Source organism: Rhinolophus sinicus, linkage group LG02 (genome assembly GCF_036562045.2).
Source record: "Rhinolophus sinicus isolate RSC01 linkage group LG02, ASM3656204v1, whole genome shotgun sequence".
Lineage (NCBI taxonomy): Eukaryota > Metazoa > Chordata > Mammalia > Chiroptera > Rhinolophidae > Rhinolophus > Rhinolophus sinicus.
In genome coordinates, this window is record NC_133752.1 from 171,168,586 (window position 1) to 171,191,390 (window position 22,805).

At 38.3% G+C, this 22,805-nt stretch overlaps 1 protein-coding gene across 3 annotated transcripts in view; it reads right to left on the reverse strand.

The window, feature by feature from the left end:
* The window catches only part of PTPRO (protein tyrosine phosphatase receptor type O), a 198,452-nt gene that overhangs the window by 47,260 nt on the left and 128,387 nt on the right, over positions 1–22,805 (reverse strand). For all 3 annotated transcript variants that reach the window (XM_019744758.2, XM_019744759.2, XM_074325980.1), the window contains 2 exons: positions 19,731–19,882; positions 18,446–18,566 (listed from right to left, as the gene is read on the reverse strand). In XM_019744758.2, coding sequence (XP_019600317.2) covers positions 18,446–18,566; positions 19,731–19,882 — 273 coding nt within the window. The remainder of the gene's footprint in view (positions 1–18,445; positions 18,567–19,730; positions 19,883–22,805) is intronic.

Below are 22,805 nucleotides of genomic sequence, written 5' to 3' on the forward strand. Positions count from 1 at the left end.
AGTATTTTATATTAGCTTCAGGTGTACAGCATAGGGGTTAGACATTTATAAATTTAAGAAGCGATCTGATCCCCCTGACTAGTCTAATACCCACCTGGCACCATACATAGTTATTGCTGATCTTTAACTATATTCCTTATGCTCTACCCTACATCCCAATAACTACTTTGTAACAACCAATTTGTACTTATTAATTCCTTCCCCTTTTTTCACCCGCATCACTAAACCCCTCCCATCTGGCAACCATTATAATGTTCTCTGTATCTATGAGTTTGTTTCTGTTTTGTTTGCTTATTGTGTTCCTTAGATTCCAAATATAAGTGAAGTCACATTGCATCTGTCTTTCTCTGTCTGACACTTCATTCAACACAATTTCCTCCAGGTCCATCTATGGTACCCCAGATGATAAGAACCCATTCCAATCCATGGCCGAGCAATATTCCATTGTATATATGTACCACCTCCTCTTTATCCATTTTTCCGTCGATGGACACCCAAGCTGTCTCCACATCTTGGCTATTGTAAACAATGTTGCAATGAACGTATGGATGCACATGTCCCCTTGAAGTAGTGTTTTGAATTTTCTTCAGATAAATACCCTGAAGTGGGGTTACTGGGTCTTTCATAGTCTCTTCTTATAGCCTTTGTTTTAAAGTCTATTTTGTCTGGTATAAGTACTGCTACACCAGATTTTTTTTGTTTTGTATTTGCATTTTTATGAAATATTTTTCCCATCCATTTACTTTCTGTCTCTGTGTGTGTTTTAATCTGAAGAGAATTTCTTGTGGGCAGTATGTGTAAAGGTTTCATTTTCTTTTCTTTTCTTTTTCTTTAAGAAGGACATTTAGAGGAACCAAAGTCCCCTCCCACCCGCACAAGTCAGGGCCTGGCATCACTTTACCCCAGGAAGAAGCGCCTTCTGCCTGCCTCCTTGAAATCAGGGCAAGGTAGCTCTACTTCTCACACAGTCGGTCTAGAGAGCCTCTCAGTTCCCCCTTCTACCCCCGTTTACCCTTTCCCCCTCTTCCTTCTTCCTCTCTTCTTTACCCTTTATCCTCTTCCCCCTTCTAGCCCCTTCCCATTCCCCCCTCACACCTCCATGCCCTTCTACAAGGTTTTTCTGGCACTGGGTGGGGGACTATAGTAGGAAGAATGGGCCCTGAGTCAGAGGGGTCAGGTCTGAATGCCTATTATTGTTGCTGAACTTGGTTCTCCATTCATTCAAATAGACAATAAACAGGATATGCCTGGCAGGACTACTTTAAGGACTAAGTGAGATGTGTCAAGAGCCTGCCCCCTGCATCTGGGAGGTAACAATGCAGATTCTCAGTACTCCTTAGACTTTTCCTTGTCCTGTCCCAGTCCTAGCATCCCTATTTCTTCCCAGCTGGGGCTGGAAAAGTACGTAGTCCTTGCTATACAAAGAAAACGAGGTGCTTTTGCCCCTAGAAGCTTTTTCAAAATGAAATTTCCCTACAGTTTCATGACTCCTGTTAACAAAAGATTGCTGCCACCAGTCTGATGTCAACAGGAGTGGAGAAAAAGGAGAAACTTTATACACATGAACAGTTCTCAAACCAGGGAAACACAACCTCTGATAGAAACCAAAAGTGCCAAGGTTTGGTTTTGTTTTCTTATCTATTGAACCCTCCTATGTTTTTGACTGGAGCATTTAATCCATTTACGTTGAAAGTAATTGTTGATAGATATGTAGTTATTGCTATTTTATTATTCATAATTTTGATTTTTTCTGTCTTAAAGAAATCCCTGTAAAATTCCTTGTAATACTGGTTTGGTGGTGATGAACTCCTTTAGCTTTTTCTTGTCTGGTAAGCTCTTTATCTGTCCTTTTCATTTTAAATGGTAGCCTTGCTGGGTAGAGTAATCTTGGTTGTAGGTCCCTGCTTTTCATCACATTGAATATTTTGTGCCAATCCCTTCTGGCCTGCAAAGTTTCTGTTGAGAAAGCAGCTGAAAGTATTACTGGAGCTCCCTTATTAGTTACTAGTTGCCTTTCTCTTACTGCTTTTAGGATTCTCTCTTTGTCTTTAATCTTTGTCATTTTAATTATAATGTATCTTGGTGTGGCCTGTTTGGGTTCATCCTATGTTGGTTCATCCTGTGCTTCCTGGACTTGTATGTCTGTTTCCTTCACCAGGTTAGGAGAGCTTTCAGCCATTATTTCTTCAAATATGTTCTTAATCCCTTGCTTTCTCTCCTCTTTCTGGTACCCCTGTGATTCAAATGTTGTTATGCTTGATGTTGTCCCAGAGGTCTCTTAAACTCTCCTCATTTTTTTGGATTCTTCTTCTTCTTCTTCTTCTTCTTCTTCTTCTTCTTCTTCTTCTTCTTCTTCTTCTTCTTCCTCCTCCTCCTCCTCCTCCTCCTCCTCCTCCTCCTCCTCCTCCTCCTCCTTCTTCTTCTCCAATTAGATCTTTTCTGCTATCTTGTTTTCCAAATCATTGATTTGTTCCTCTGCTTGATTTAGTCTGCTGGTGATTCCTTCTAAAGCATTCTTCATTTCAGTTATTGCATTCTTCACTTTTGACTGGTTCTTTATTTATGGTTTCTGTTTCCTTTTTTATGCTCACTATCTCTTTGTTGAAGTTCTCACTAAGTTCCTTGAGCATCCTTATAACCATTGTTTTGAATTCTGTCTCTGGTAGTTTGCTTTTCTTCATTTCACTTAGTTCTTTTTCTGGATTTCTCGCCCATTCTTTTATTTGGGACACATTTCTTTGTTTCCTCATTTTGGCTGCCTCTCTGCATTTGTTTTTATGGATTAGATAGATCTTCTGTTTCCCAGTCTTAGTAGAGTGGCTTAATGAGTAGGTTGCCTGTGGAGCCCTGGCACAGTCTTTCTGGTCACCTGCTCTGGGTGCTCCAGGAGTGAACCTTGTGTGGGTTGTGTGTGCTCTCTGGTTATAGTGGAAACTTGATTGCTACTGGCACATAAGTGGGTGGGATTCACCCTCCTGCTGAGTGGCTGTGGGGTTCGGTCATATCCACAGCTTATGGGCTGCTGTGTAGGAGGCTTACCCCACTGTGAGATTTGCCCCAGTGGGCTCTGGTGCCTGTGAGACCACCCTCTGTATGTGCCACTTGTGGGGCTAATTGGGCAGTGCTCTGCTGTGGTCTGAAGCAAACCTCCAAGTATGGTGGTTCTGGGGACTCTTGGGAGGCTCTTCAGTGCAGGCCCAGGTCCGCTACTGCCTGTGACCAGCCAGGGACTACCTGGTAGGAGCAACAAAGTGATCCAAAGTTGTTTCCTGTCAGTGCTATACCTGGAGGTATGTGAGAGAGGCCACGCTGCCAACCGAGGACATCTGCCACCAGTACCTGTCCTGGGGTAGCTCCACAGAAAGCTAGGACACCCTGAGGACTACCAAACTTTGATAGTTTGTCAAGGAAGAGTGCAATGTGAGTGGAGCTGGCTACTGGAGGAGAAAGTACCTCCAGTGTTGTGTGAGTTGGGTAGGGTGGTATCCCAGCAGAGCTCACCAGATCAGTGAGATTCAGATTTGTCCTGTGGGTGAGGCTCAACACAGGAATGGTGGCACACATCTGCCAGCTGCACAGAAGAAGAACCCCTCACAGGGAAAATGGCAACTGTCCTCTAGCCCTCGCCCAGAAGTCTCTCACCTCAGTCTGCCTCCCATATGCCTCCAGAGCTCCCTGAGTCACCGTTCCTCCACTAGAGCCCTAGGTGAGTACATGTAAATGAATGAGTCTGTGTGCAGGCTGTTTAAGAGGACTTTTGGGTTTCCTACAGACTTCCATTTCACCTGGATGGTTGGAATCCCCACTGCTTTTCACAGCCAGATGTCGTGGGGTCTCCTCTTCCCAGCACCAGTACTCCAGGTGGGGGAGCCTGGTGTGGGGCTGGCGCCCCTTGCTCTTCGGGGTTGAGATAGCCCTTCTGATTCTCAACTGCCACATGGAGTTTGGGGGCCCTTTCCGTGTCTCTGCCCCTCCAACCAGTCTTGACGTGGCTTCTTCTTTATATTTTTAGTTATAAGACTTCTATTTGGCTAGACTTCAAATGGTTATCCAGATTGATTGTTCCATAATTTAATTGTAATTTTAATGTTTTCATGGAAGGACAGGCACAGGGTTTATCTACTCCGTCATCTTGGATCTCTCTGGCATACTCCTTTTAGCCCATGTATTTCCCCTCAGTGTACTCTTTCTTTTATTCTGATCATCCTAAGGTCAAGATAAAGTCTTGATGCCTTATCTGATGACTCTGTCTCTTGATGACCCATGCCTTCTCTGACCTTCTATTGCCCTTACTATTTCCTATTTGATCTATGTGTGTGAAGTCCTGATTCTAGGAGTCCTACTAGATTCTTTAAGAACAGGGGCCATATTTTATAAAAAAAATTACATTGTTTTCACCTTGAATGAGCCACCTGTAGGAACTCATTATATCTTATCTATTAACAGATTTAAAACATAAATCAAGATTCATTAATCAGAGATATTAAGATTCAAGCCTCAGTCAAGACTAGACACACTGGGGTTGAATTTTGATAGTCTTTGCATTTTTATAGTGATCATGTTTATAAAAATCATCAGTTTTTGAATTATAAGTATTCTCAGTGCTCCAAGGAAAATGACTTGTATACTGGAATAGGAGTTTCTTTTGGTCTGTTTGGGAATGTGGATGTAGGTGATAGCTAAATATTGCTTAGGTAGTTTCATATGATAGGGGATACAATGACACAGAAAAATTTTTATAATGGTCTCTGTCTTCCTTACCTGTGTTCCCCAAAGTTCACATGTTGAAGCCCTAAGCCCCAGTATCTCAAAATATGATGGTACCTGGAGATAAGGCCTTTCAAGAGGTGATTAAGTTAAAATGAGGCTGTTAGGGTGGGCCCTAATCTAATATGACTGGTGTCCTTATAAGAAGAGGCTATTTGGGCAAAGAGGCACCATAGATGAACAGGTACAGAGAAAATATCATGTGAGGACACAACTAGAAAAAGGCCATCTAAAGCCAGAGAGAGAGAGACCTCTTAAGAAAACAAACTTCCAACATCTTGAACGTGAAGTTTGAGCTTCTAAAACTGTGAGAAAATAAATTTTTGTTGTTTAGGCTGCCTAGTCTGTCATATTTTGTTATGCAAATGCTAGCAAACTAATACAGTCTCTTATTATTCAAAATATCAAATACAGTCTAGCTCATAAAGGATATGGAAGGATAGGAAGACCTTCTTCATGTTATAAAAAGTAAATGAGCTTTAAGATAATGTATATAAAATGCTTTATATAACATAAAAAGTCATGTAGATCTTAGGTATAGAACATCTTCTAATATATATTTTTCTATCTCTCTATATCATATTTTAAATCTTAACTTCTCCAAAATTCCTCTACTTCATAATGTCAGATTTCCTTTTGGTTAAAATAATTTCAGAGTCTATGATATTTGATGTGAGAACCTATGGGTACGTGTAAAAGAGATAGACTATTTTTATAAAATGAGGTATAGATATAGGGTGTTTGCTTTTAAATACTCTCTAAAAGCTTTCTAACATTGCTGGTGTTGTAATCAACTTTTCGGCCCTCTCTATTTTCTTCTCTTTTTTCCTATTCAATGCCTCTCCTATGCATCTCCTATATGAGTTGGAAATCCCAGCTAATTTTATAAGGAAATCAAGTACCACTCACAGAGCACGGGCAGAATGGAAAGCCGAAAAGCTCTCTCTGCCATTTAATTTAGACTGGATTAGGAGGGGCTCAAGCTGTTGCCCAGTATCTCTGGAGAGAGAAGGTGACCTTGGATGAAGTACAAGCTAGTATCTGATTCTTAGTCTCTGCTCTGACAGCAAATCTCTTCCTTTCCCAGGGAATTCCAAAGGGAGCCATGTGGAATATTTAGCCTTGGAGCAGAATAGAATATATTTATTGTCTAAAATTCATCTTTCTCTGACAGTTATTACCTTATTTCTAATGTTAATATGACCCATTAGTTTAGCTGCCAATAGAATGATGTTAATGAGGTCAAGATTATATCCATAAGGGCCAAGCAGATTCATTCACCCTATATTTTATATCTCTAAACTTGGTAAGTTGTTTTATAAATGTGTTAACATTGGTAATAAGGGGAATTTAAAAGAAAAACACTTTAAAAACTGATCGACATGGCAAAATCTATTTTAAATCCTTACCCTCATTGATAGCAATTTGTTACTATCCTCTTTGTGTACAAAGGATGGTCTTTAACATCTATATTATATGTCTTTAAAATCTGTTTTTATTTTCCTCAACTCAGGCAATTCTACCTTAAACAGAGTCCATATAACATATTCGACTTGACCAAAGAGAACATCTGTGACTTAAGCAGTGTAAACTGCATAAATTATGTTCAGCTTGGTTAAAAACACCATCTGCAAAAAAAAAAAAAAAAAGCACTATTTGAAAGAAAAAAAAAAGTAGAGAAATTATTGAGGATGAGTTAATATTAATATGCAATGAAATTAAGAAGAGGCAAATTTATATTGAAGAGCAAGAAACCTTTGTTAGACCTAAAGTTTATTAGGAATATCCTCTTGTTGACTTTGGGAGATTCTTTTCAAGGATAAATTTAATAAGTAATTATACCATTTAAAAAAAAATTGGGAAATAAAAAAAAAAATTCAGGCAAATATTTAGCATTAAATTATAATTAGGCCTTATTCATAAACAAAACAAAGTTTTTTCAGGAATTAGAAATGCCTGTCATTTCCTTTAAATAAATTCTGTACGGCTTAATGATAGCGAATGTAATATCCCCTATGTGAGTCAGTGGGTGTGTTTATGGTTTTACCAGCTCATGTAACTTCTAAAGATTAGTAGAATTTTTCAGAAAAAGCTCTCATGTAACTTAGTTTTAAAACAAAATGTCTAACTTCCTCCTTTTTCTGGTTCCAGGAATATGTGATTTACTTAGCTTTTTTATTTAGTTAAGAGTTACATACTGTGCAATTCTTACAAAATGATTACTGCTTTTATTGTATCACTAATCTTGTTGCCTTTACTCTGAATTTAGTATGAACTAAATTCTAAAACTTGAAGGAAACTTAAAGATTATTTAGTCCAGACCCACATTTTATAGATGAAACAACTGAAATCCAGGGACCTGAGCCACTTTTCTAAGGTAACATAATTTGTCTGTGAGACTAAGAACTGGGATCCAAGCCTCTGCACCTCTGGTTAAGAGTCCTTCCTGCACGTGGCTTCCTCCCTAAAAATATGGGTGTTTACTATTAAGTTCCATATTACTGTGGATGATGAGGCCTCCTGAAAAGTTCTTTTGCTCAGAAGATCAACTTATCCAGAGTGGGCACTTGCTTGTGTATTTAAATCAATGCCAAACATCACAGCCACTGCCCTGTGAGTCCATCATTCAAGTTCTTCCAATATATTGAAAAGAAACTTGCAAAACATGCAAGTCACTTTATGGTGGGCAGGAGAAATGCTTTTAAGGAAGTGCTCAAGTTGTGTGGCATGGCTGTGGGCAGCTGGGAAATTGCAGTGAAATTCGAAAGACCGCAATGGGAAATGGGGGAGATGTATATTGAGAGGAGGTATCAGTTAGCCTCAAGTTCAGGAATGGAGCTATGGAACGGTGACACGTCTGGCAGCCTAACTGAGAAACCAATACTTGCATCGGGATGCTGGCCATGCAGGTCTGAATAGGAGGAGTAGCACAGCAATTACGATCCTCTGCAAACCTAAGGAGTATGCACATGTTTATAACAAGTAAATAGAAAAATCTTCCACGAGCTCCCATCATCACTTCCATCTTACTCACCTACCCTCATTCATGCCCATATACTCTATCATTCATCATCACGCTACAGATTTACCCAGCCTCAGGCCACCCTCTCCGCTGGCACCCTGGGTCCCATCTCCTCTGGCCCAGTCAAAGACATCACTCTGACAAGTCTCACCTATAACTATTCTGCATCATCAATTTTTCCTGCTCTGTTGAATCATTCTCATTAGCTCATTGACAAGCTGTTTCCATCCACATAAAGGAAAAAGAAAAAAAAAGAAAGAAAAACAAAACAAAATCCAACCAAACAAATTAATACTCTTGGATCCTTTCCTTCAGCTTCTGCTCATTTCCTCTCCTCTTTGTAATAACATTCCTCAAAAGTTTTGTTATTCCAGCTGTCTTCAGTTTTTCTCTTCAATCTAGCTTGAACTTTCAATTATACATTTTTTTCCTCACCATTCCATCCAAACGCCTCCTCCCCAAATCACCAATGACTTTTGGGTTGCTAAGATCAGTGGTCAATTCTCACTCCTCATCTTACTTGACTAATCAGCAGTCTTGACAAGTTGATCACGGCTACTCACTTAACTTTCTTTGTTTGGCTGTCAATACATCACATTTTCTGTGCCTCTTTTTACTTCGCTGGCCATTCCTTCACAGGCTCTTTTGTTGGTTCCCTCTCAGAACTTCCACTTCTTACAGTTGGAGTGCTGCTGGGCTTAGTCCTTGGATAGCATTCTTTTTTTCCTTATTCATTCCTCAGTAACCTCTTCAAGTCTATCTCCTGACTACCTTCATATTTATATTTCTAATCCTAAAGTGTCCAAGCTCCTACTGCCTGCTTAGTATCTGCTCTTTAATGTTTAATTGGTACCTTCCGATGATGACACATCCAAACTTGAACTTCTGATCTTTCCCCAAAACCTGCCTCTGCTATAACCTTTACCATCGATAAACAGCACCTCTAGCCTTCCCATTGCTCAGGCCCCAGATCTTAGCATCTCCCTAGACTTCTTTCACTCATTCATAAATAGCATCTAAATTCATTAACAGATTCTGTCAGTTCCACCTTTAAAATACAATTTTCGTCATCCTCATGACTACCACCTTGATACAAGCGAGAATCATCTCTTATCTGGATAGATCCAGTAGCCTCCTAACTTTAAGCTGACCATGTAATTTATCAAATGTCCAAATTATAATACTTTGGGGGGGAAAGGGGTTGCTAAAAAGGATGACTAGCTTTTAACTGATTGATAACAGGGTGTAAACTGGTGTTTGAACAACTCGGATGTATGGCCATCTTATCTAACTTGTTTCCTGCTTTTACCCCATCCCTGAATAGCCTAGTCTCACCAACGTGATCCTGTGAAATTTGCCAGGTCATCTGACTCCGCTGCTTGAACCATCCAATGAACAATGAAGTGTCATCTTACTCAGGGCTAGAATGTCTTTTCAAAAATCTTATATGATCTGCTCCCTTGTTACCTCTCTGCGTTCTTATCTATTACTCTCCCCCTTGTTCACTCCACTTCAGCCACGCTGCCTTCCTGACATTTTTGGAACTTGCCAGGCACACTGCAGCTTCTGAAGCTTTGCACCTGTGGTTCCCTCGGCCTACAGAATCTCCTCCCAGTTATCTGCTTGGCTCACTCCCTCCTTCGGTTTTTATTTATTTATTATTATTTTTTTTAATGTTTGGGATTTTTAAAAATTTTGTTTATTGGGGAATATTGGGGAACAGTGTGTTTCTCCAGGGCCCATTATCTCCAAGTCATTGTCCTTCAATCTAGTTGTGGAGGGCGCAACTAAGCTCCAAGTTCAGCTGCTGTTTTCAATCTTTAGTTGCAGGAGGTGCAACTCACTGGCCCATGTGGAAATTGAACCGGCAGCCCTGTTGTTCAGAGCTCGCACTCTAACAAACTGAGCCATCCAGCTGCCCCCTCCTTCAGGTTTTGACTGAAATATCACTTTTATAGTGAAGCTTATTCAATCCCCCACTGCAAAAATTGTACCCCTACCCCCCATAACACTTCCTTTCCTGCTTCATTTTTTAATAACACTTATCAGCATTTGACATTCTATATTTATGTTTATTGTCTCTTCGCTCCATTAGAATAAGGGTAGAAGTTTTTGTCAGTTTTGTTCATTTCTGTATCCTTGGCTTGTAGATTAGTGTGTAGCACATAGTAAATGCTAAATAAATATTTCTTGACTGACAGAATGAAGTAATTTTTTTAAAATACAGTACTTTAATTATTTTATTAGTTTCTTTCTGACTGGTGGCAGATATATAATTATTTCATTAGTTTTTTTCTGACTGGTGGCAGATATATATATATATATATATATATATATATATATATATATATATTTAAAATTTTTAAAAATTACGCTTTTTTTCCTTTCTCATTTCCTTCCTCCTTTCTTTACTCTGTGCTATATTGACAAAATGTATTCACTTTCTTATTTTATTTTATTTTTGGTGGCGGTAGGGAGGATAAAATGTTAGTCACTTTACTAGAAGGGGATTCAAGAAAACAGTATGGGTGGATAGGGAGGGAGAGGAACTTTAGGTTTTAGTATGCTATGACTCAACACTTAACTCACTTCTTACCAAAAATAAAGTCTGAATATACCCAAGTAACTATTTCCCAAACTGTAAGCTCAATGATTTCAACATAAGGATAAACAAATTTTCTCAATTGGGAGTGAGACCATGTGTAATGGCTGGGTTTTTATAAAGTTGGAAATTATATTTCATCAAAATGTATATAATTATTTGTAATCCACTGAAATATTATGAGAGAACAGATTCTAATGCCCCCCCCTCAAATTCCTAACATCTGAAAGTATTTTAATTCTTTGTTGTCTATAGCCAAATTATATTTTAAAGATTTCTAATCTATTTAAAAACTTTCGTGACTGAGATTAAGAAAATCAAGTCAATGTCATTAATACTCAAATTCCAAAACAGGAACAGAAAACCACACAAATGGATGTGAGGCTCCTCCCTACTATGCTACATGTGTCAACAGAAAAATAAAGTTTTTAGAAAAAAATACACCCCAAATCCAAAAACAACATACACAACAGAGGGATTAAAAAAAAAAAAAAAAAGAAAACTGGATCCCTGTTCTACACCCAGGTTCAACAATGAGTAAAGTGGGTCAAATTCCTCTACGTTCCAGCTTGCTCAAATAAGGACATTGCACAAAATTATCTCCAAATCTCTCTCAGGACTCAGAAATTATCTGATTACTTATCTTGGACTTGCCTGACCACATTCATGGTCAGGATAAGGCTGAAGTTGGAGAATGCTAGTGTAGACATTCTGTGTTTTGGCTTCCTCTCACCTCATTGGCTGTTCATTCTCAGTCTCTCTTGCTGTCTCCTCCTCCTCTGCTCAGGTTTTCAATACTGGGGTGGTACTTCTAGTTTAGACCCAGGTTTTCTTTTCTCTCTTTCTACTTACTACTTGATGATCTTATCCAGATACCCCCAAATTTATATTCCCAGCCTAGAATTCTCCCCTGGTCTCCATAGACTTACATCAATAATCTCTTGACAATTGCACTTGTATGTTTTCTCAATATTTTTATGTCCAAAGAAGAAGCCTTGGTTCTCATCCTTCCCCAAATTTACTCCTCTTTTAGTTTTACTAGTCTTTCAGCCTTGTTGAATTGTACTACCATCCACCCTGGTTGCCCAGGAGCAAAGCCCAGAAGTCATTCTTAATTTCTCTTTCTCTCATTTCCTCTTTGTACCCCATCAGAAAATCCTCTGGACACAACCTCCAAAATAGTGCCTGAATTCTATCTACTTTTCTCCATCCCCATTACTTCCACGTTAGTCAGTTACCATTATTTCCCATGGCACTTGTTTGAATTAGAATGCCGTTTTTTAGGCTAAAGACAAATACTCTCTTCTTTTTCCTTTTTTTTAATTTATTTTTTAAAATTAGTTTCAGGTGTACAAAGCAATGTAATAGTTAGACTTAGTCACTCTACCTTCATCGTTGACCCAATAATCCCTTTTCTCTTGAGCAACCAGAGAAATTATTTGAAATTTAAGTCAGATTATTTCTTTTAAATTCTCTAAATGGCTTCAAATTGCACTCAGAATAAAATCTCAACCCCATGCCATGCAAATCCTGCATAACCTGACCTCTGCCGAGCATGCTCTGTCCCAACCTTTTCATGGCTGCTTCTTGTTATTCAGATATCTCCTTATTGCCTCCTCAGAAAAAGCTTTTGCTCCACAGCACTCTGCACCACACTATCCTGTTTTCATGCTCTACAACACTTATTACCATCTCCTCCCTCACTAGATCATAAGCTCCTTGTGAACAGCAAGTGAAAGTGGCCTTTGGATTCATTACTACAAGTAGTCTGGCCTCTGAGCAGTGCAGAGAAGGTTGTCAGTATATACAGAGGGTGCCAAAAAAAATGTATACACATTTTAAGAAAGGAAAAAGCTGTATTAAAATTGTAATATTCAATATATACCAATAACAAAAGATGAATACAAGTCACATTTGACTTCTGCAATTACAAGAGGTGCTCAAAGTGGTTACCATCAGCATAATTTTAATACAGTTTTTTCCATTCTTAAAATGTGTATACATTTTTTTGACACCCTCTGTATTTGGTAAATGAATTAGTGACTGGCTATTCTATTACCCTAGAGCTATTTTATGATATTTCTAACACTTTCTCATTCCTATTTCTTTTCCTTTCTTTTTTTAAATTGGAAAAGTGATTCTCTAATATAAACATATCAAATTCTTCTAAGTTTGACTGGACTTTTAGGAAGATTTATAAAGATGAGAAGTTATGCCTGTTTGCTAGGTGAAGCCACAGTTGCATGCAGACCAATGAGTCCTCGTAAAATGACAAGTCTTAGTGCATATTTGATTGACATTTGTATTGACTGCCAAAGGGAGCTGACATCACATACCATCATAGCATCATGAAACTCTTGGCAACCTAAAATTCGTAATAGGATGACTGGCTCAAAGTCCTGAAAACAGCAATACTATTGGTACATGTCATCTTGTGGATGTTTAATGATGACATAATAATTGAAAATTCTTGGCAACTTTCTTGAGAGCTCTCCACCCTTGCACATGCCATCTTGGATTAATTTATATTATACTGGATTCATTGACAGTCTGACATCTTTCCATAGATGTAGATCTTGCCCTCCCTGATGGCAAATAGAGCCATTCCAAAGAGGCCTCTGTCACAGAGAAATTGACTCAGAGTTAGTGCAACCAGTTTTGGTCCTAGGTTCAACAACAACATTCTGATTCAAACAAGCCCTGAAAATCTATGTGCTGAAGTTGTAGTTTTCTGTAAAGTGGAATTAATTTGACTTCTACTGTGCCAAATGAATGCTGTAAAGAAACATAAAAGGACTAGAATGAAAGTTTTGTGAAAGAAAAAGAATAATTGCAATTCAGTTATTACTGAAGGAAAATGTTTTCATCTCTCTGAAAGGTGAAACTTATTTTGGTTAAATTTTTGACCCCAAACGTCTCCGTCCCTGTCCCTGTCCCCGACCCCGACCCCAACCCCGACCCCTAACTCGATCTCGAACTAAATCTCGAACCCGAACCCGAACTCGAACTCGAACCTGAACTCGAACAAAAACTCGAACTTGAACTCGAACTAAAACTTGAACCTGAACCCGAACTCGAACTCGAACTAAAACTCGAACTCGAACTCGAACCTGAACTCGAACAAAACTTGAACAAAGACTCGAACAAAACTCGAACCCGAACTCGAACTCGAACTCGAACTAAAACTCGAACTGGAACCTGAACTCGAACTGAAAATCGAACTCGAACTCGAACCCGAACTCGAACAAAAACTCGAACTCGAACTCGAACTAAAACTCAAACCCGAACTCCAACTCGAACTAAACTTGAATTCGAACTCGAACTAAAACTTGAACTCGAACCCGAACTCGAACTGAAAATTGAACTCGAACTCGAACCCGAACTCGAAAAAAACTCGAACTCTAACTCGAACTAAAACTCGAACCCGAACTCGAACTTGAATTAAAACTCGAACTCGAACTAAAACTCGAACTCGAACTAAAACTAAAACTCGAACCCGAACTCGAACTAAAACTCGAACTCGAATTCGAACTAAAACTCGAACTCAAACTTGAAGTAAAACTCGAACTCTAACTAAAACTCAAACTCGAACCCAAACTCGAACCCGAACTCGAACAAAAACTCGAACAAAACTCGAACTAAAACTCGAACAAAACTCGAACTAAAACTCGAACTCGAACTCGAACTAAAACTCGAACAAAACTCGAACTAAAACTCGAACCCGAACTCGAACCTGAACTCGAACAAAAACTCGAACAAAACTCGAACTAAAACTCGAACCCGAACTCGAACTCGAACAAAAACTCGAACAAAACTCGAACTAAAACTCGAACAAAACTCGAACTAAAACTCGAACTCGAACCCGAACTCGAACTCGAACCTGAACTCGAACAAAAACTTGAACAAAAATTCGAACAAAACTCGAACGAAAACTCGAACCCGAACTCGAACTCGAACTAAAACTCGAACAAAACTCGAACCCGAACTCGAACTCGAATTCGAACCTGAACTCGAACAAAAACTCGAACAAAAACTCGAACCCGAACTCGAACTGAAAATCGAACTCGAACTCGAACCCGAACTCGAAAAAAACTCGAAATCGAACTCGAAAAAAACTCGAACTCGAACTCGAACTAAAACTCGAACCCGAGCTCGAACTTGAACTAAAACTCGAACTCGAACTAAAACTCGAAATCGAACTAAAACTAAAACTCGAACCCGAACTCGAACTCGAACTAAAACTCGAACTCGAACTCGAACTAAAACTCGAACTCGAACTCGAAGTAAAACTCGAACTCTAACTAAAACTCAAACTCGAACCCAAACTCGAACCTGAACTCAAACAAAAACTCGAACAAAACTCGAACTAAAACTCGAACAAAACTCGAACTAAAACTCGAACCCGAACTCGAACCTGAACTCGAACAAAAACTCGAACAAAACTAGAACTAAAACTCGAATCCGAACTCGAACTCGAACCCGAACTCGAACCCGAACCCGAACTCGAACCTGAATTCGAACAAAAACTCGAACTAAAACTCGAACCCGAACTCGAACTTGAACTCGAACTAAAAGTCGAACTCGAACCCGAACTCGAACCCGAACTCAAACGTGAACTCGAACGAAAACTCGAACAAAAACTCGAACAAAAACTCGAACTCAAAACCGAACTCGAACTCGAACCTGAACTCGAACAAAAACTCGAACAAAAATTCGAACAAAACTCGAACGAAAACTCGAACCCGAACTCGAACTCGAACTCGAATTCGAACTAAAACTCGAACAAAACTCGAACTAAAACTCGAACCCGAACTCGAACTCGAACTCGAACAAAAACTCGAACTAAAACTCAAACTCGAACCCGAACTCGAACTCAAATTCGAACCTGAACTCGAACAAAAACTCGAACAAAAACTCGAACCCGAACTCGAACCTGAACTCGAACAAAAACTCGAACCAAAACTCGAACTCGAACCCGAACTCGAACTCGAACTCGAAACCGAACTCAAACAAAAACTCGAACAAAACTCGAACCTGAACTCGAACCCGAACTCGAACCCAAACTCGAACAAAAACTCGAACAAAACTCGAACTAAAACTCAAACTCGAACCCGAACTCGAACAAAAACTCGAACAAAACTCGAACTAAAACTCGAACTCGAACTCGAACTAAAACTCGAACAAAATTCGAACCCGAACTCGAACCTGAACTCGAACAAAAACTCGACCAAAAACTCGAACAAAACTCAATCTAAAACTCGAATCTGAACTCGAACCCAAACTAAAACTCGAACTCAAACCCAAACTCGAACCCGAACTTGAACCTGAACTTGAACAAAAACTCGAACAAAACTCGAACTAAAACTCGAACCCGAACTCGAACTCTAACTAAAACTCGAACTCGAACCCGATCTCGAACCTGAACTCGAACAAAAACTTGAACAAAAACTCGAACAAAACTCGAACTAAAACTCGAACCCGAACTCGAACCCGAACTCGAACTAAAACTCGAACTAGAACAAAACTCGAACTAAAACTCGAACTCGAACCCGAACTCGAACCCGAACTCGAACCTGAACTCGAACAAAAACTCGAACAAAACTCGAACTAAAACTCGAACCTAACCCCTTTCCTATGAACTTCGAACCCAAAAAAACCTGAAAGCCAGAGACTTAAACACAATCCCGAAACCTGAACCCCTAACCCCAAGCCCCTGGATTCTGTACTCCAAAACCTGAATCCAAATGTGAACCCTGAACCCAAACCTAAAGGCCAAACACCGAAACTGAATCCGGAACCCCTGAAACCCGAAAATCAGTACCCAAAACTCGAACACAAACACAAACAACAAAAACGAACCCTGAAACCGATTCCCAAAACCATAAACACTATAACCCGAACGCTGTACACTAAACCCCAAAATCTTGTACCCAGAAACTCAAACCAGAACAAGAGACACGAAACCAAACCAAATCCCTAACACCAAACACAAAGCCATAAACCTCAACCACGAACCCCTGAACCCCCAAACCCGAACCCTGAACCCCGAAAAACAGTTACCCCAAAACAAGAGCCAAAACACAATCCCTAAACAGAGCCTGAAACCGAAACCTCTATACCCTAACCCTGAACCCGTGAACCCCAAATTCATGTACCCAGAAACTCAAATCAGAACAAGATCACCAAAACCAAACCAAAACCTCTAATCATGATCCAGGAACCACGAACCCCAAAACTGTACCCCGAACACCAAAGACCTGTACCCCATAACAGGACACAACCACAAACCCAAAAATTAAACCTCAAAATGGAACAGCGAACCCCAAAACCCACACCCATAGCACGAACCCTGAACCCCTATACCATAAACCTCATACCCAAACAGCATCCCCCAACCAAACACAAAACCCTGAAACCAAACCCAAACGCTGATACCTTAACCCGAAGTTGGAATCCCTGAACCCCAAAACCTGAACCCGAACACCGACACAAACATGGACCCAAAACGGGAACCTGAACCCTGAATCCAAACCTCAAAACCAAACATGAAACAACAAAAGAACAAGAAAAAAAATAAGAAACAAAAACTCATAGACACAGACAATAGTTTATTGGTTACCAGAGGGTAACGGGGGGGTGGGGGGTGGTAGATGAGGGCAAGGGTGATCAAATATATGGTGATGGAAGGAGAACCGACCCCGGGTGGCGAACACACAGTGGGCTCCATAAATGATGTAACTTTTATGATTTGACTTTTATGAGCTGAGTCAGACACAGTATAAATTAACAGATATCTGGAACAGTGATGTAAGATGCAGGAAGTGTTTTGAAAGTATTTTTATTGCCATTCCATATAGCTTTAATTTTTAAAATATAAAAATGAGATCTCTGTTGTGAAAATTACATATCAAATTGAAAGGCATTTATTTTTGTGTTGCCACTGCCTCAAGGGTCCATCACACAACTTTTTGCCCGTCCATCTTCTTTTGCCTGCTGCTGATTATAGAATATCATCTTTGAGGCCCTTTGAACTATCAGAAACTAAATGTATCCCTCAATACATGGTAGATTATTGAATGTAGAAGATGTGTTTTGTGTTACATAGTCACTTCCTAGTTGTATTTCATAATATAATTATTTTGACAGTATTCTATACATAAATTTCAGCTTATTTTCAAGGATATCATACTCTCCTTATTTTCCCTCATCCACAGCCTATTATTCTTCTTGGCATGTTATCTCTATTTTAATTAAGGCTATTTCCCTCTTGCTTTCATTAGATGCCAATAATGTGTCGTCCGTTATTACTCTAATTCTAGGTTTTATTCTAGGATTCATCTATACCTATGCTTGCTCAGTTATTTATAATTAATCAACATGAGTTTGTTTATTCCTTCATTTATTTTTATACTTCTTGTATAGAAGAACTACTGATGGTTTTACTTCTTGTAAACTCAAACTTATTTGCTTTAATAATGTGTAGTCATTAGGCAATTTCATTATGACTTTTAGAAGAGTTGTATCTGAACACACACATGGGGAATCCATATTATTTTATTATAAATTATTTGTCTTTTATCTTGAGTTTGTATTACAGTTAGCACATTATATCAAATTCAAAATATCAATATGTGGGTTATTTTGCCTATGGATTTTAATTGAAGATATTAAAGGGACCATTATGTAATAGTTATATGAAAAGGGAATGGCATCTAATAGGGTTGAGTGTACTGCAGTAGATAATCTCTAAGGTCCTTCCATCTCTCCAATTTTGAGACTCCTTGGTTTCTCTAAACTTACTCTGAATGGTGAACACTCCTGTCTTCCAAAACAGTAAACATTGCACTCACAGAAACTTATACTTAAAGTTGAATGTACTCTTTTGGTAGTATAAACAACTATTTTGCACGTATAAAAGAGAGAGAGCCATTTTTCTGTTATTTCACTGAGTTGAGACGACCATGCTAAACCAAGAGACACAAACACTAGTTCTCCCAGCATGATTACACACACACACAGACACACACACAGACACACACACACACCCTTCTTACCTAGCTTGACAAGGCGGAGCATGGAGGTATTACTCCCTCTTTCAGTGCAAGCAGTTACTGAGAGATTGTAGATATCTCCTGGAGGGAGGCTGAGAATTGCTGTCATGACATTGCGTGTTACCTACAAGATCATCAAAATCGAGGGTTTAAACTTCTAGTGAACTTGAACTAGAATACCATTCCAAACAACTATAGGGCTATCACAGACATACCTTCTATTCTGTGCTGCAATCTACAATGGTTACAACCTTCCGGATATGTTATTTCCTCTGAAAAGGATATGAATTCCTCAACTGAGCCAAATGCAAGGTAGCTCTAAATGTGCATAATGCATATCAAAATATTTTGCAGTTAATTCCCTTGTTTGGAATAGGTATTACTCTAACATTTTTCCTCATGTTAGAAAAGGCAATTGCTGGGTTGCTCCTGATAGGTACGTTTTTCAGCCTTAGCTAAGACACTCAGAAGAATCTTAGCCATATCTGTAGATATCTGGCTTCTTAACTAATTACTGTATTTCCCAGCCTCCCCTATTGCTAGAGGGGACCATGTGACCCAATTCTGACTAGTGGATTGTAAGTAGGAAGTCACATGGGCAACTTATAGTTCTGTTTACACCCCGTAAGTGCTGAGCTTCCATGTCCTCTCTTTCCCCTTCCTGCAGGCTGGAATATTAATGTAATAATAATGAAGGTTCACCTGTGCAGATGAGGACTACATATAGTGACAGCTGGAGCAACAAGAGCGAACGGTTCTGGACCTCTAGACTATCCCTTACAGCAGAGGTGCCCTGATAGTCCTGGGCTAGTATAAGAGAGACATAAACTTTGATTTTCTTTGAGCCATGATCTTTTTAAAAGAAATATTACAGTCATTTAGTCTGTATTCTAATACAGTGTCAAAGAGCTTAATAAATCAGGAGAAAAGTAATCAGTATTCCCAATGTACCCAAATATTTGGATTTTGGAATATACAGAGAAATTATTGAAATTTAATAACTGTGCTTTTCTTGAAAATATTCTGAAAAAAAGATCAAATTATAACTTTAAATACAGGAAAAGTCAGTAGTTGCAACTATTACAGCTCACTAGTAAAGATTAAAAGGTAAACTCCATGAAAGAAGGAATTTCATTTTTGTTCACTCTCCTATCTCCGGAGCCTAAAACAGTGCCAACTGATATAGAAATATTTGTTTAATGTCTCAATAAATGTCTGCTTAATGGTTTTCCATAGTTTATGCAAATACATATTCAGATGCCCAACACTGGGATTCAAAGAAACATACGCTCTTTTTAATTTTCTTCTTTCCTTCTGCAAAAACCATCCAGTGCAGCATTCTGGAATGGGAGAGGTCAGTTGTGTTATCTCCATATGTCCAACTGATGTATAACAGACTGTTGAAATATTCCACAGAAGTGATTTCTGGAGCAACTGGGGCTATAAAGGAGGAAAGAGGAGCACTTGACTATAAGAGACTACTAATAATTAAAGTAGTTATCAATAGAACATGAAATCCCAGATGGAGTTAAAGAATTAAAATTCACACCACATGATGGTCCTGGGAACTCCTGGGTCTCTAGCACCATAGTGAAAAGTGTTGGTACAAGGAGCTTGTTTCATGGGATCCCACCTGTTTGGCTCAGACACAAGACAGCCCCATCTGACCTGAGGATATCAAAGTCTTTATACAAAATTCACAGTTATAATATTCTTAAAATGTTCACTTGTTTGGGTATGCTTATTGCAACAATAAATTAGTATTATTAGGTATTGGTGAACTTAGTTTCAAAGAAGTACTGGAAACACTGGAGTCCTGTAAATCTTTTTCATTGTGGTGCAGCAAAGATGTTTATGAGAATAAAGGTCAGTAGGATCGATGAGTAGAGGGACAGAAAATAAACATAATTTCCATATAATAACAAGGCAGTATCACTGACAGTGTCTAGTCTAGGGCTTTGCAGAAGGTAGGCTCTTAATAAATGCTCCTGAAGCAAGTATTAAGGGAGGAAAAGAAAAGACTTTTTATGATGCTACAATGCTAAATTATCTCTAACACTAAAGATATTATTTTATATTCTTACACATTTAAACTTTAAAAAATTTCCCAACTAGGGAGGAGAGCTCATCACAAGATTTATAATATATGAGCTGTGAAAGCATATGTTGATTATTTTTAAAATAACTGATAATTCTGAATATTTTAAGAAACAAATACACCACTGAATTAAAATTCCATGTGTATGGTGGTTTGAAGACAGGCAAGTGTTCCGTTCCATAACATAGCATAATTTCAAGTAAAATATTTGGAGAATTTCTATGAATCATAAAGAATTATTTTCTTTAATATATTCAAAATAAACATTCATAACATAACTAATCTTGAAATAGCAACAATAACATAAATCCACATTGTAGTTCAGAATAGTCTAATATGGAATAATAACCCTGGCTTCTTTATAGCTTCTTAATATATTCCTACACACTTCACATATATATAAGTACCTATGCTTATGTTTCTTCAGAGGCTATTTTCTTGTGTTCTAATTCTAGTGAGGATATGTTTCCTCGAAACATATTTAAAATTGGAAACCCAGAAGTATATATCTCCTCCTCATAGGTATGAGGTGTTCAGATTCTTATACTCCGTGTTGTTACTCTTAAATCCAGAATATTTCTGAAGGACCACAAGATGTCACTACTTGCTTATTAAACATTATCTGATTCACCAGTATAATTATGAACTTGACTTTACCTAACAAAAATAGAATTGAGGTCGTAATAAATCACACCTTATTCAAATATTTTGTTCCTGTTTCCTTTTATACCACACAATTTGGCAATTTGGGTCACAATTAAAAGCATAGGAAAGTAAAGTATGAGATCCTTATTTGCTTTAAAATTGAATTGAGAGAAGAAAGGTAAAAGAATGAAAGCTAAAATTTTAACTAGTTTTAAAAATAAGTATAAAAATAAAGCTCAGCTACCATTATGTTTTAATGGTGATTTACACTGTATAATTTAATTCTCACATTACCCTGTGGGGTACTATTATGTCCATTTTATAAATGTGAGAACTGAGACCACCTGTATCAATATGCTTAGATATGACTGTGGACCAACAGTGTCAGCATGACTTAATAGTTTGTTCCAGGAAAACGTAAGAAATTACCAAAACTCAATTTATTGGAGGCAGCAGACTGCTCACTCAGGCATATAGCTTGCTTTATTAACTACAGTTTACATATCTGGAATTGCTTTGTTCACCTAAACTGTCATATCACACTTTTTGCCTAGTCCCAATCAGTTCCCAAATTTGAAAGACACACCTAAACCACCTGAGTCCAGAACTCCAAATCCTGTTACTATTTCATTTCCAATGTTCCCCTTCTAAGACCCTGAAATGACTGCCAGGGCTGTGTTCTGCCTTACTGCAGTGAATTCTAACGCACTTAGTTTTGCTGTATTAGCCAGTTGGTAGGAAATATTTTGAGTTTTACAGCTGTGAAAATAGAAGACCAGAATCATTAAGATAATTTGCTCAAAGCCAGAAATTAGTAGAGCTAGGTCTGCTCAATCAAGTGTTCAGATGCAAAGTCTGGGCTTTATCAAGACACTGCTCTGCCTGAGAAGGAAAGAATATTCTCAGAGAGTTAATCCCAATAAAGCTAAACTGTATGAATTATTGATACAGTGAGGTTTAATTATAATTAAATATATGGTTATTAAAACAGTCAAAAACATAACACAGGGATTGTTTATAATTGGTATTTTCTCCTTTTTTGAACTAAGGGAGCTGGTAAGGAAAAGTGATGAACTGTATAAGTTGATTGTGTAAGAATTCACATGATTAGTTTCTTTCCATTGTTTTTTAATTTATTAATTTCAACACAGCAAAGCTAGATGTCCAGTGAGAAAAATTTGCAAAAATTATTCTTCATTTAAAATTATTTTTCTCCTTTCTTTTCTCAGTACAACTCTCATTACAGTCTCATAATCCAAGAAAAGTTCTTGGAAAATCTTAGTTCAAACAACTGGGGTTAATGTCTCTGATGAATTTCCCCTTTACATTGCTACCTCTGACCATCTCTGCTGTATCATGATGAACTACATAATTAAAGGCTCTGAAATCTAACACAAACAGTTTTTTAAGTTACTTAAACTTTGTGCCATGTATTTTGCTAAGCAGCTCATTTAATTGAGAAGTAATAATAGATAATAACAGATAATAGATACTATTATCATCCCCATTTTCCACACGAAAAAAAACGAGGCTTCGGAAGTTCACTTGCTCAAGGTTACATGTGGCATGCAGCAGGGCCATGATTCAAACCCAGGTCCACCTGTCTCCAAAGCCTGTTTT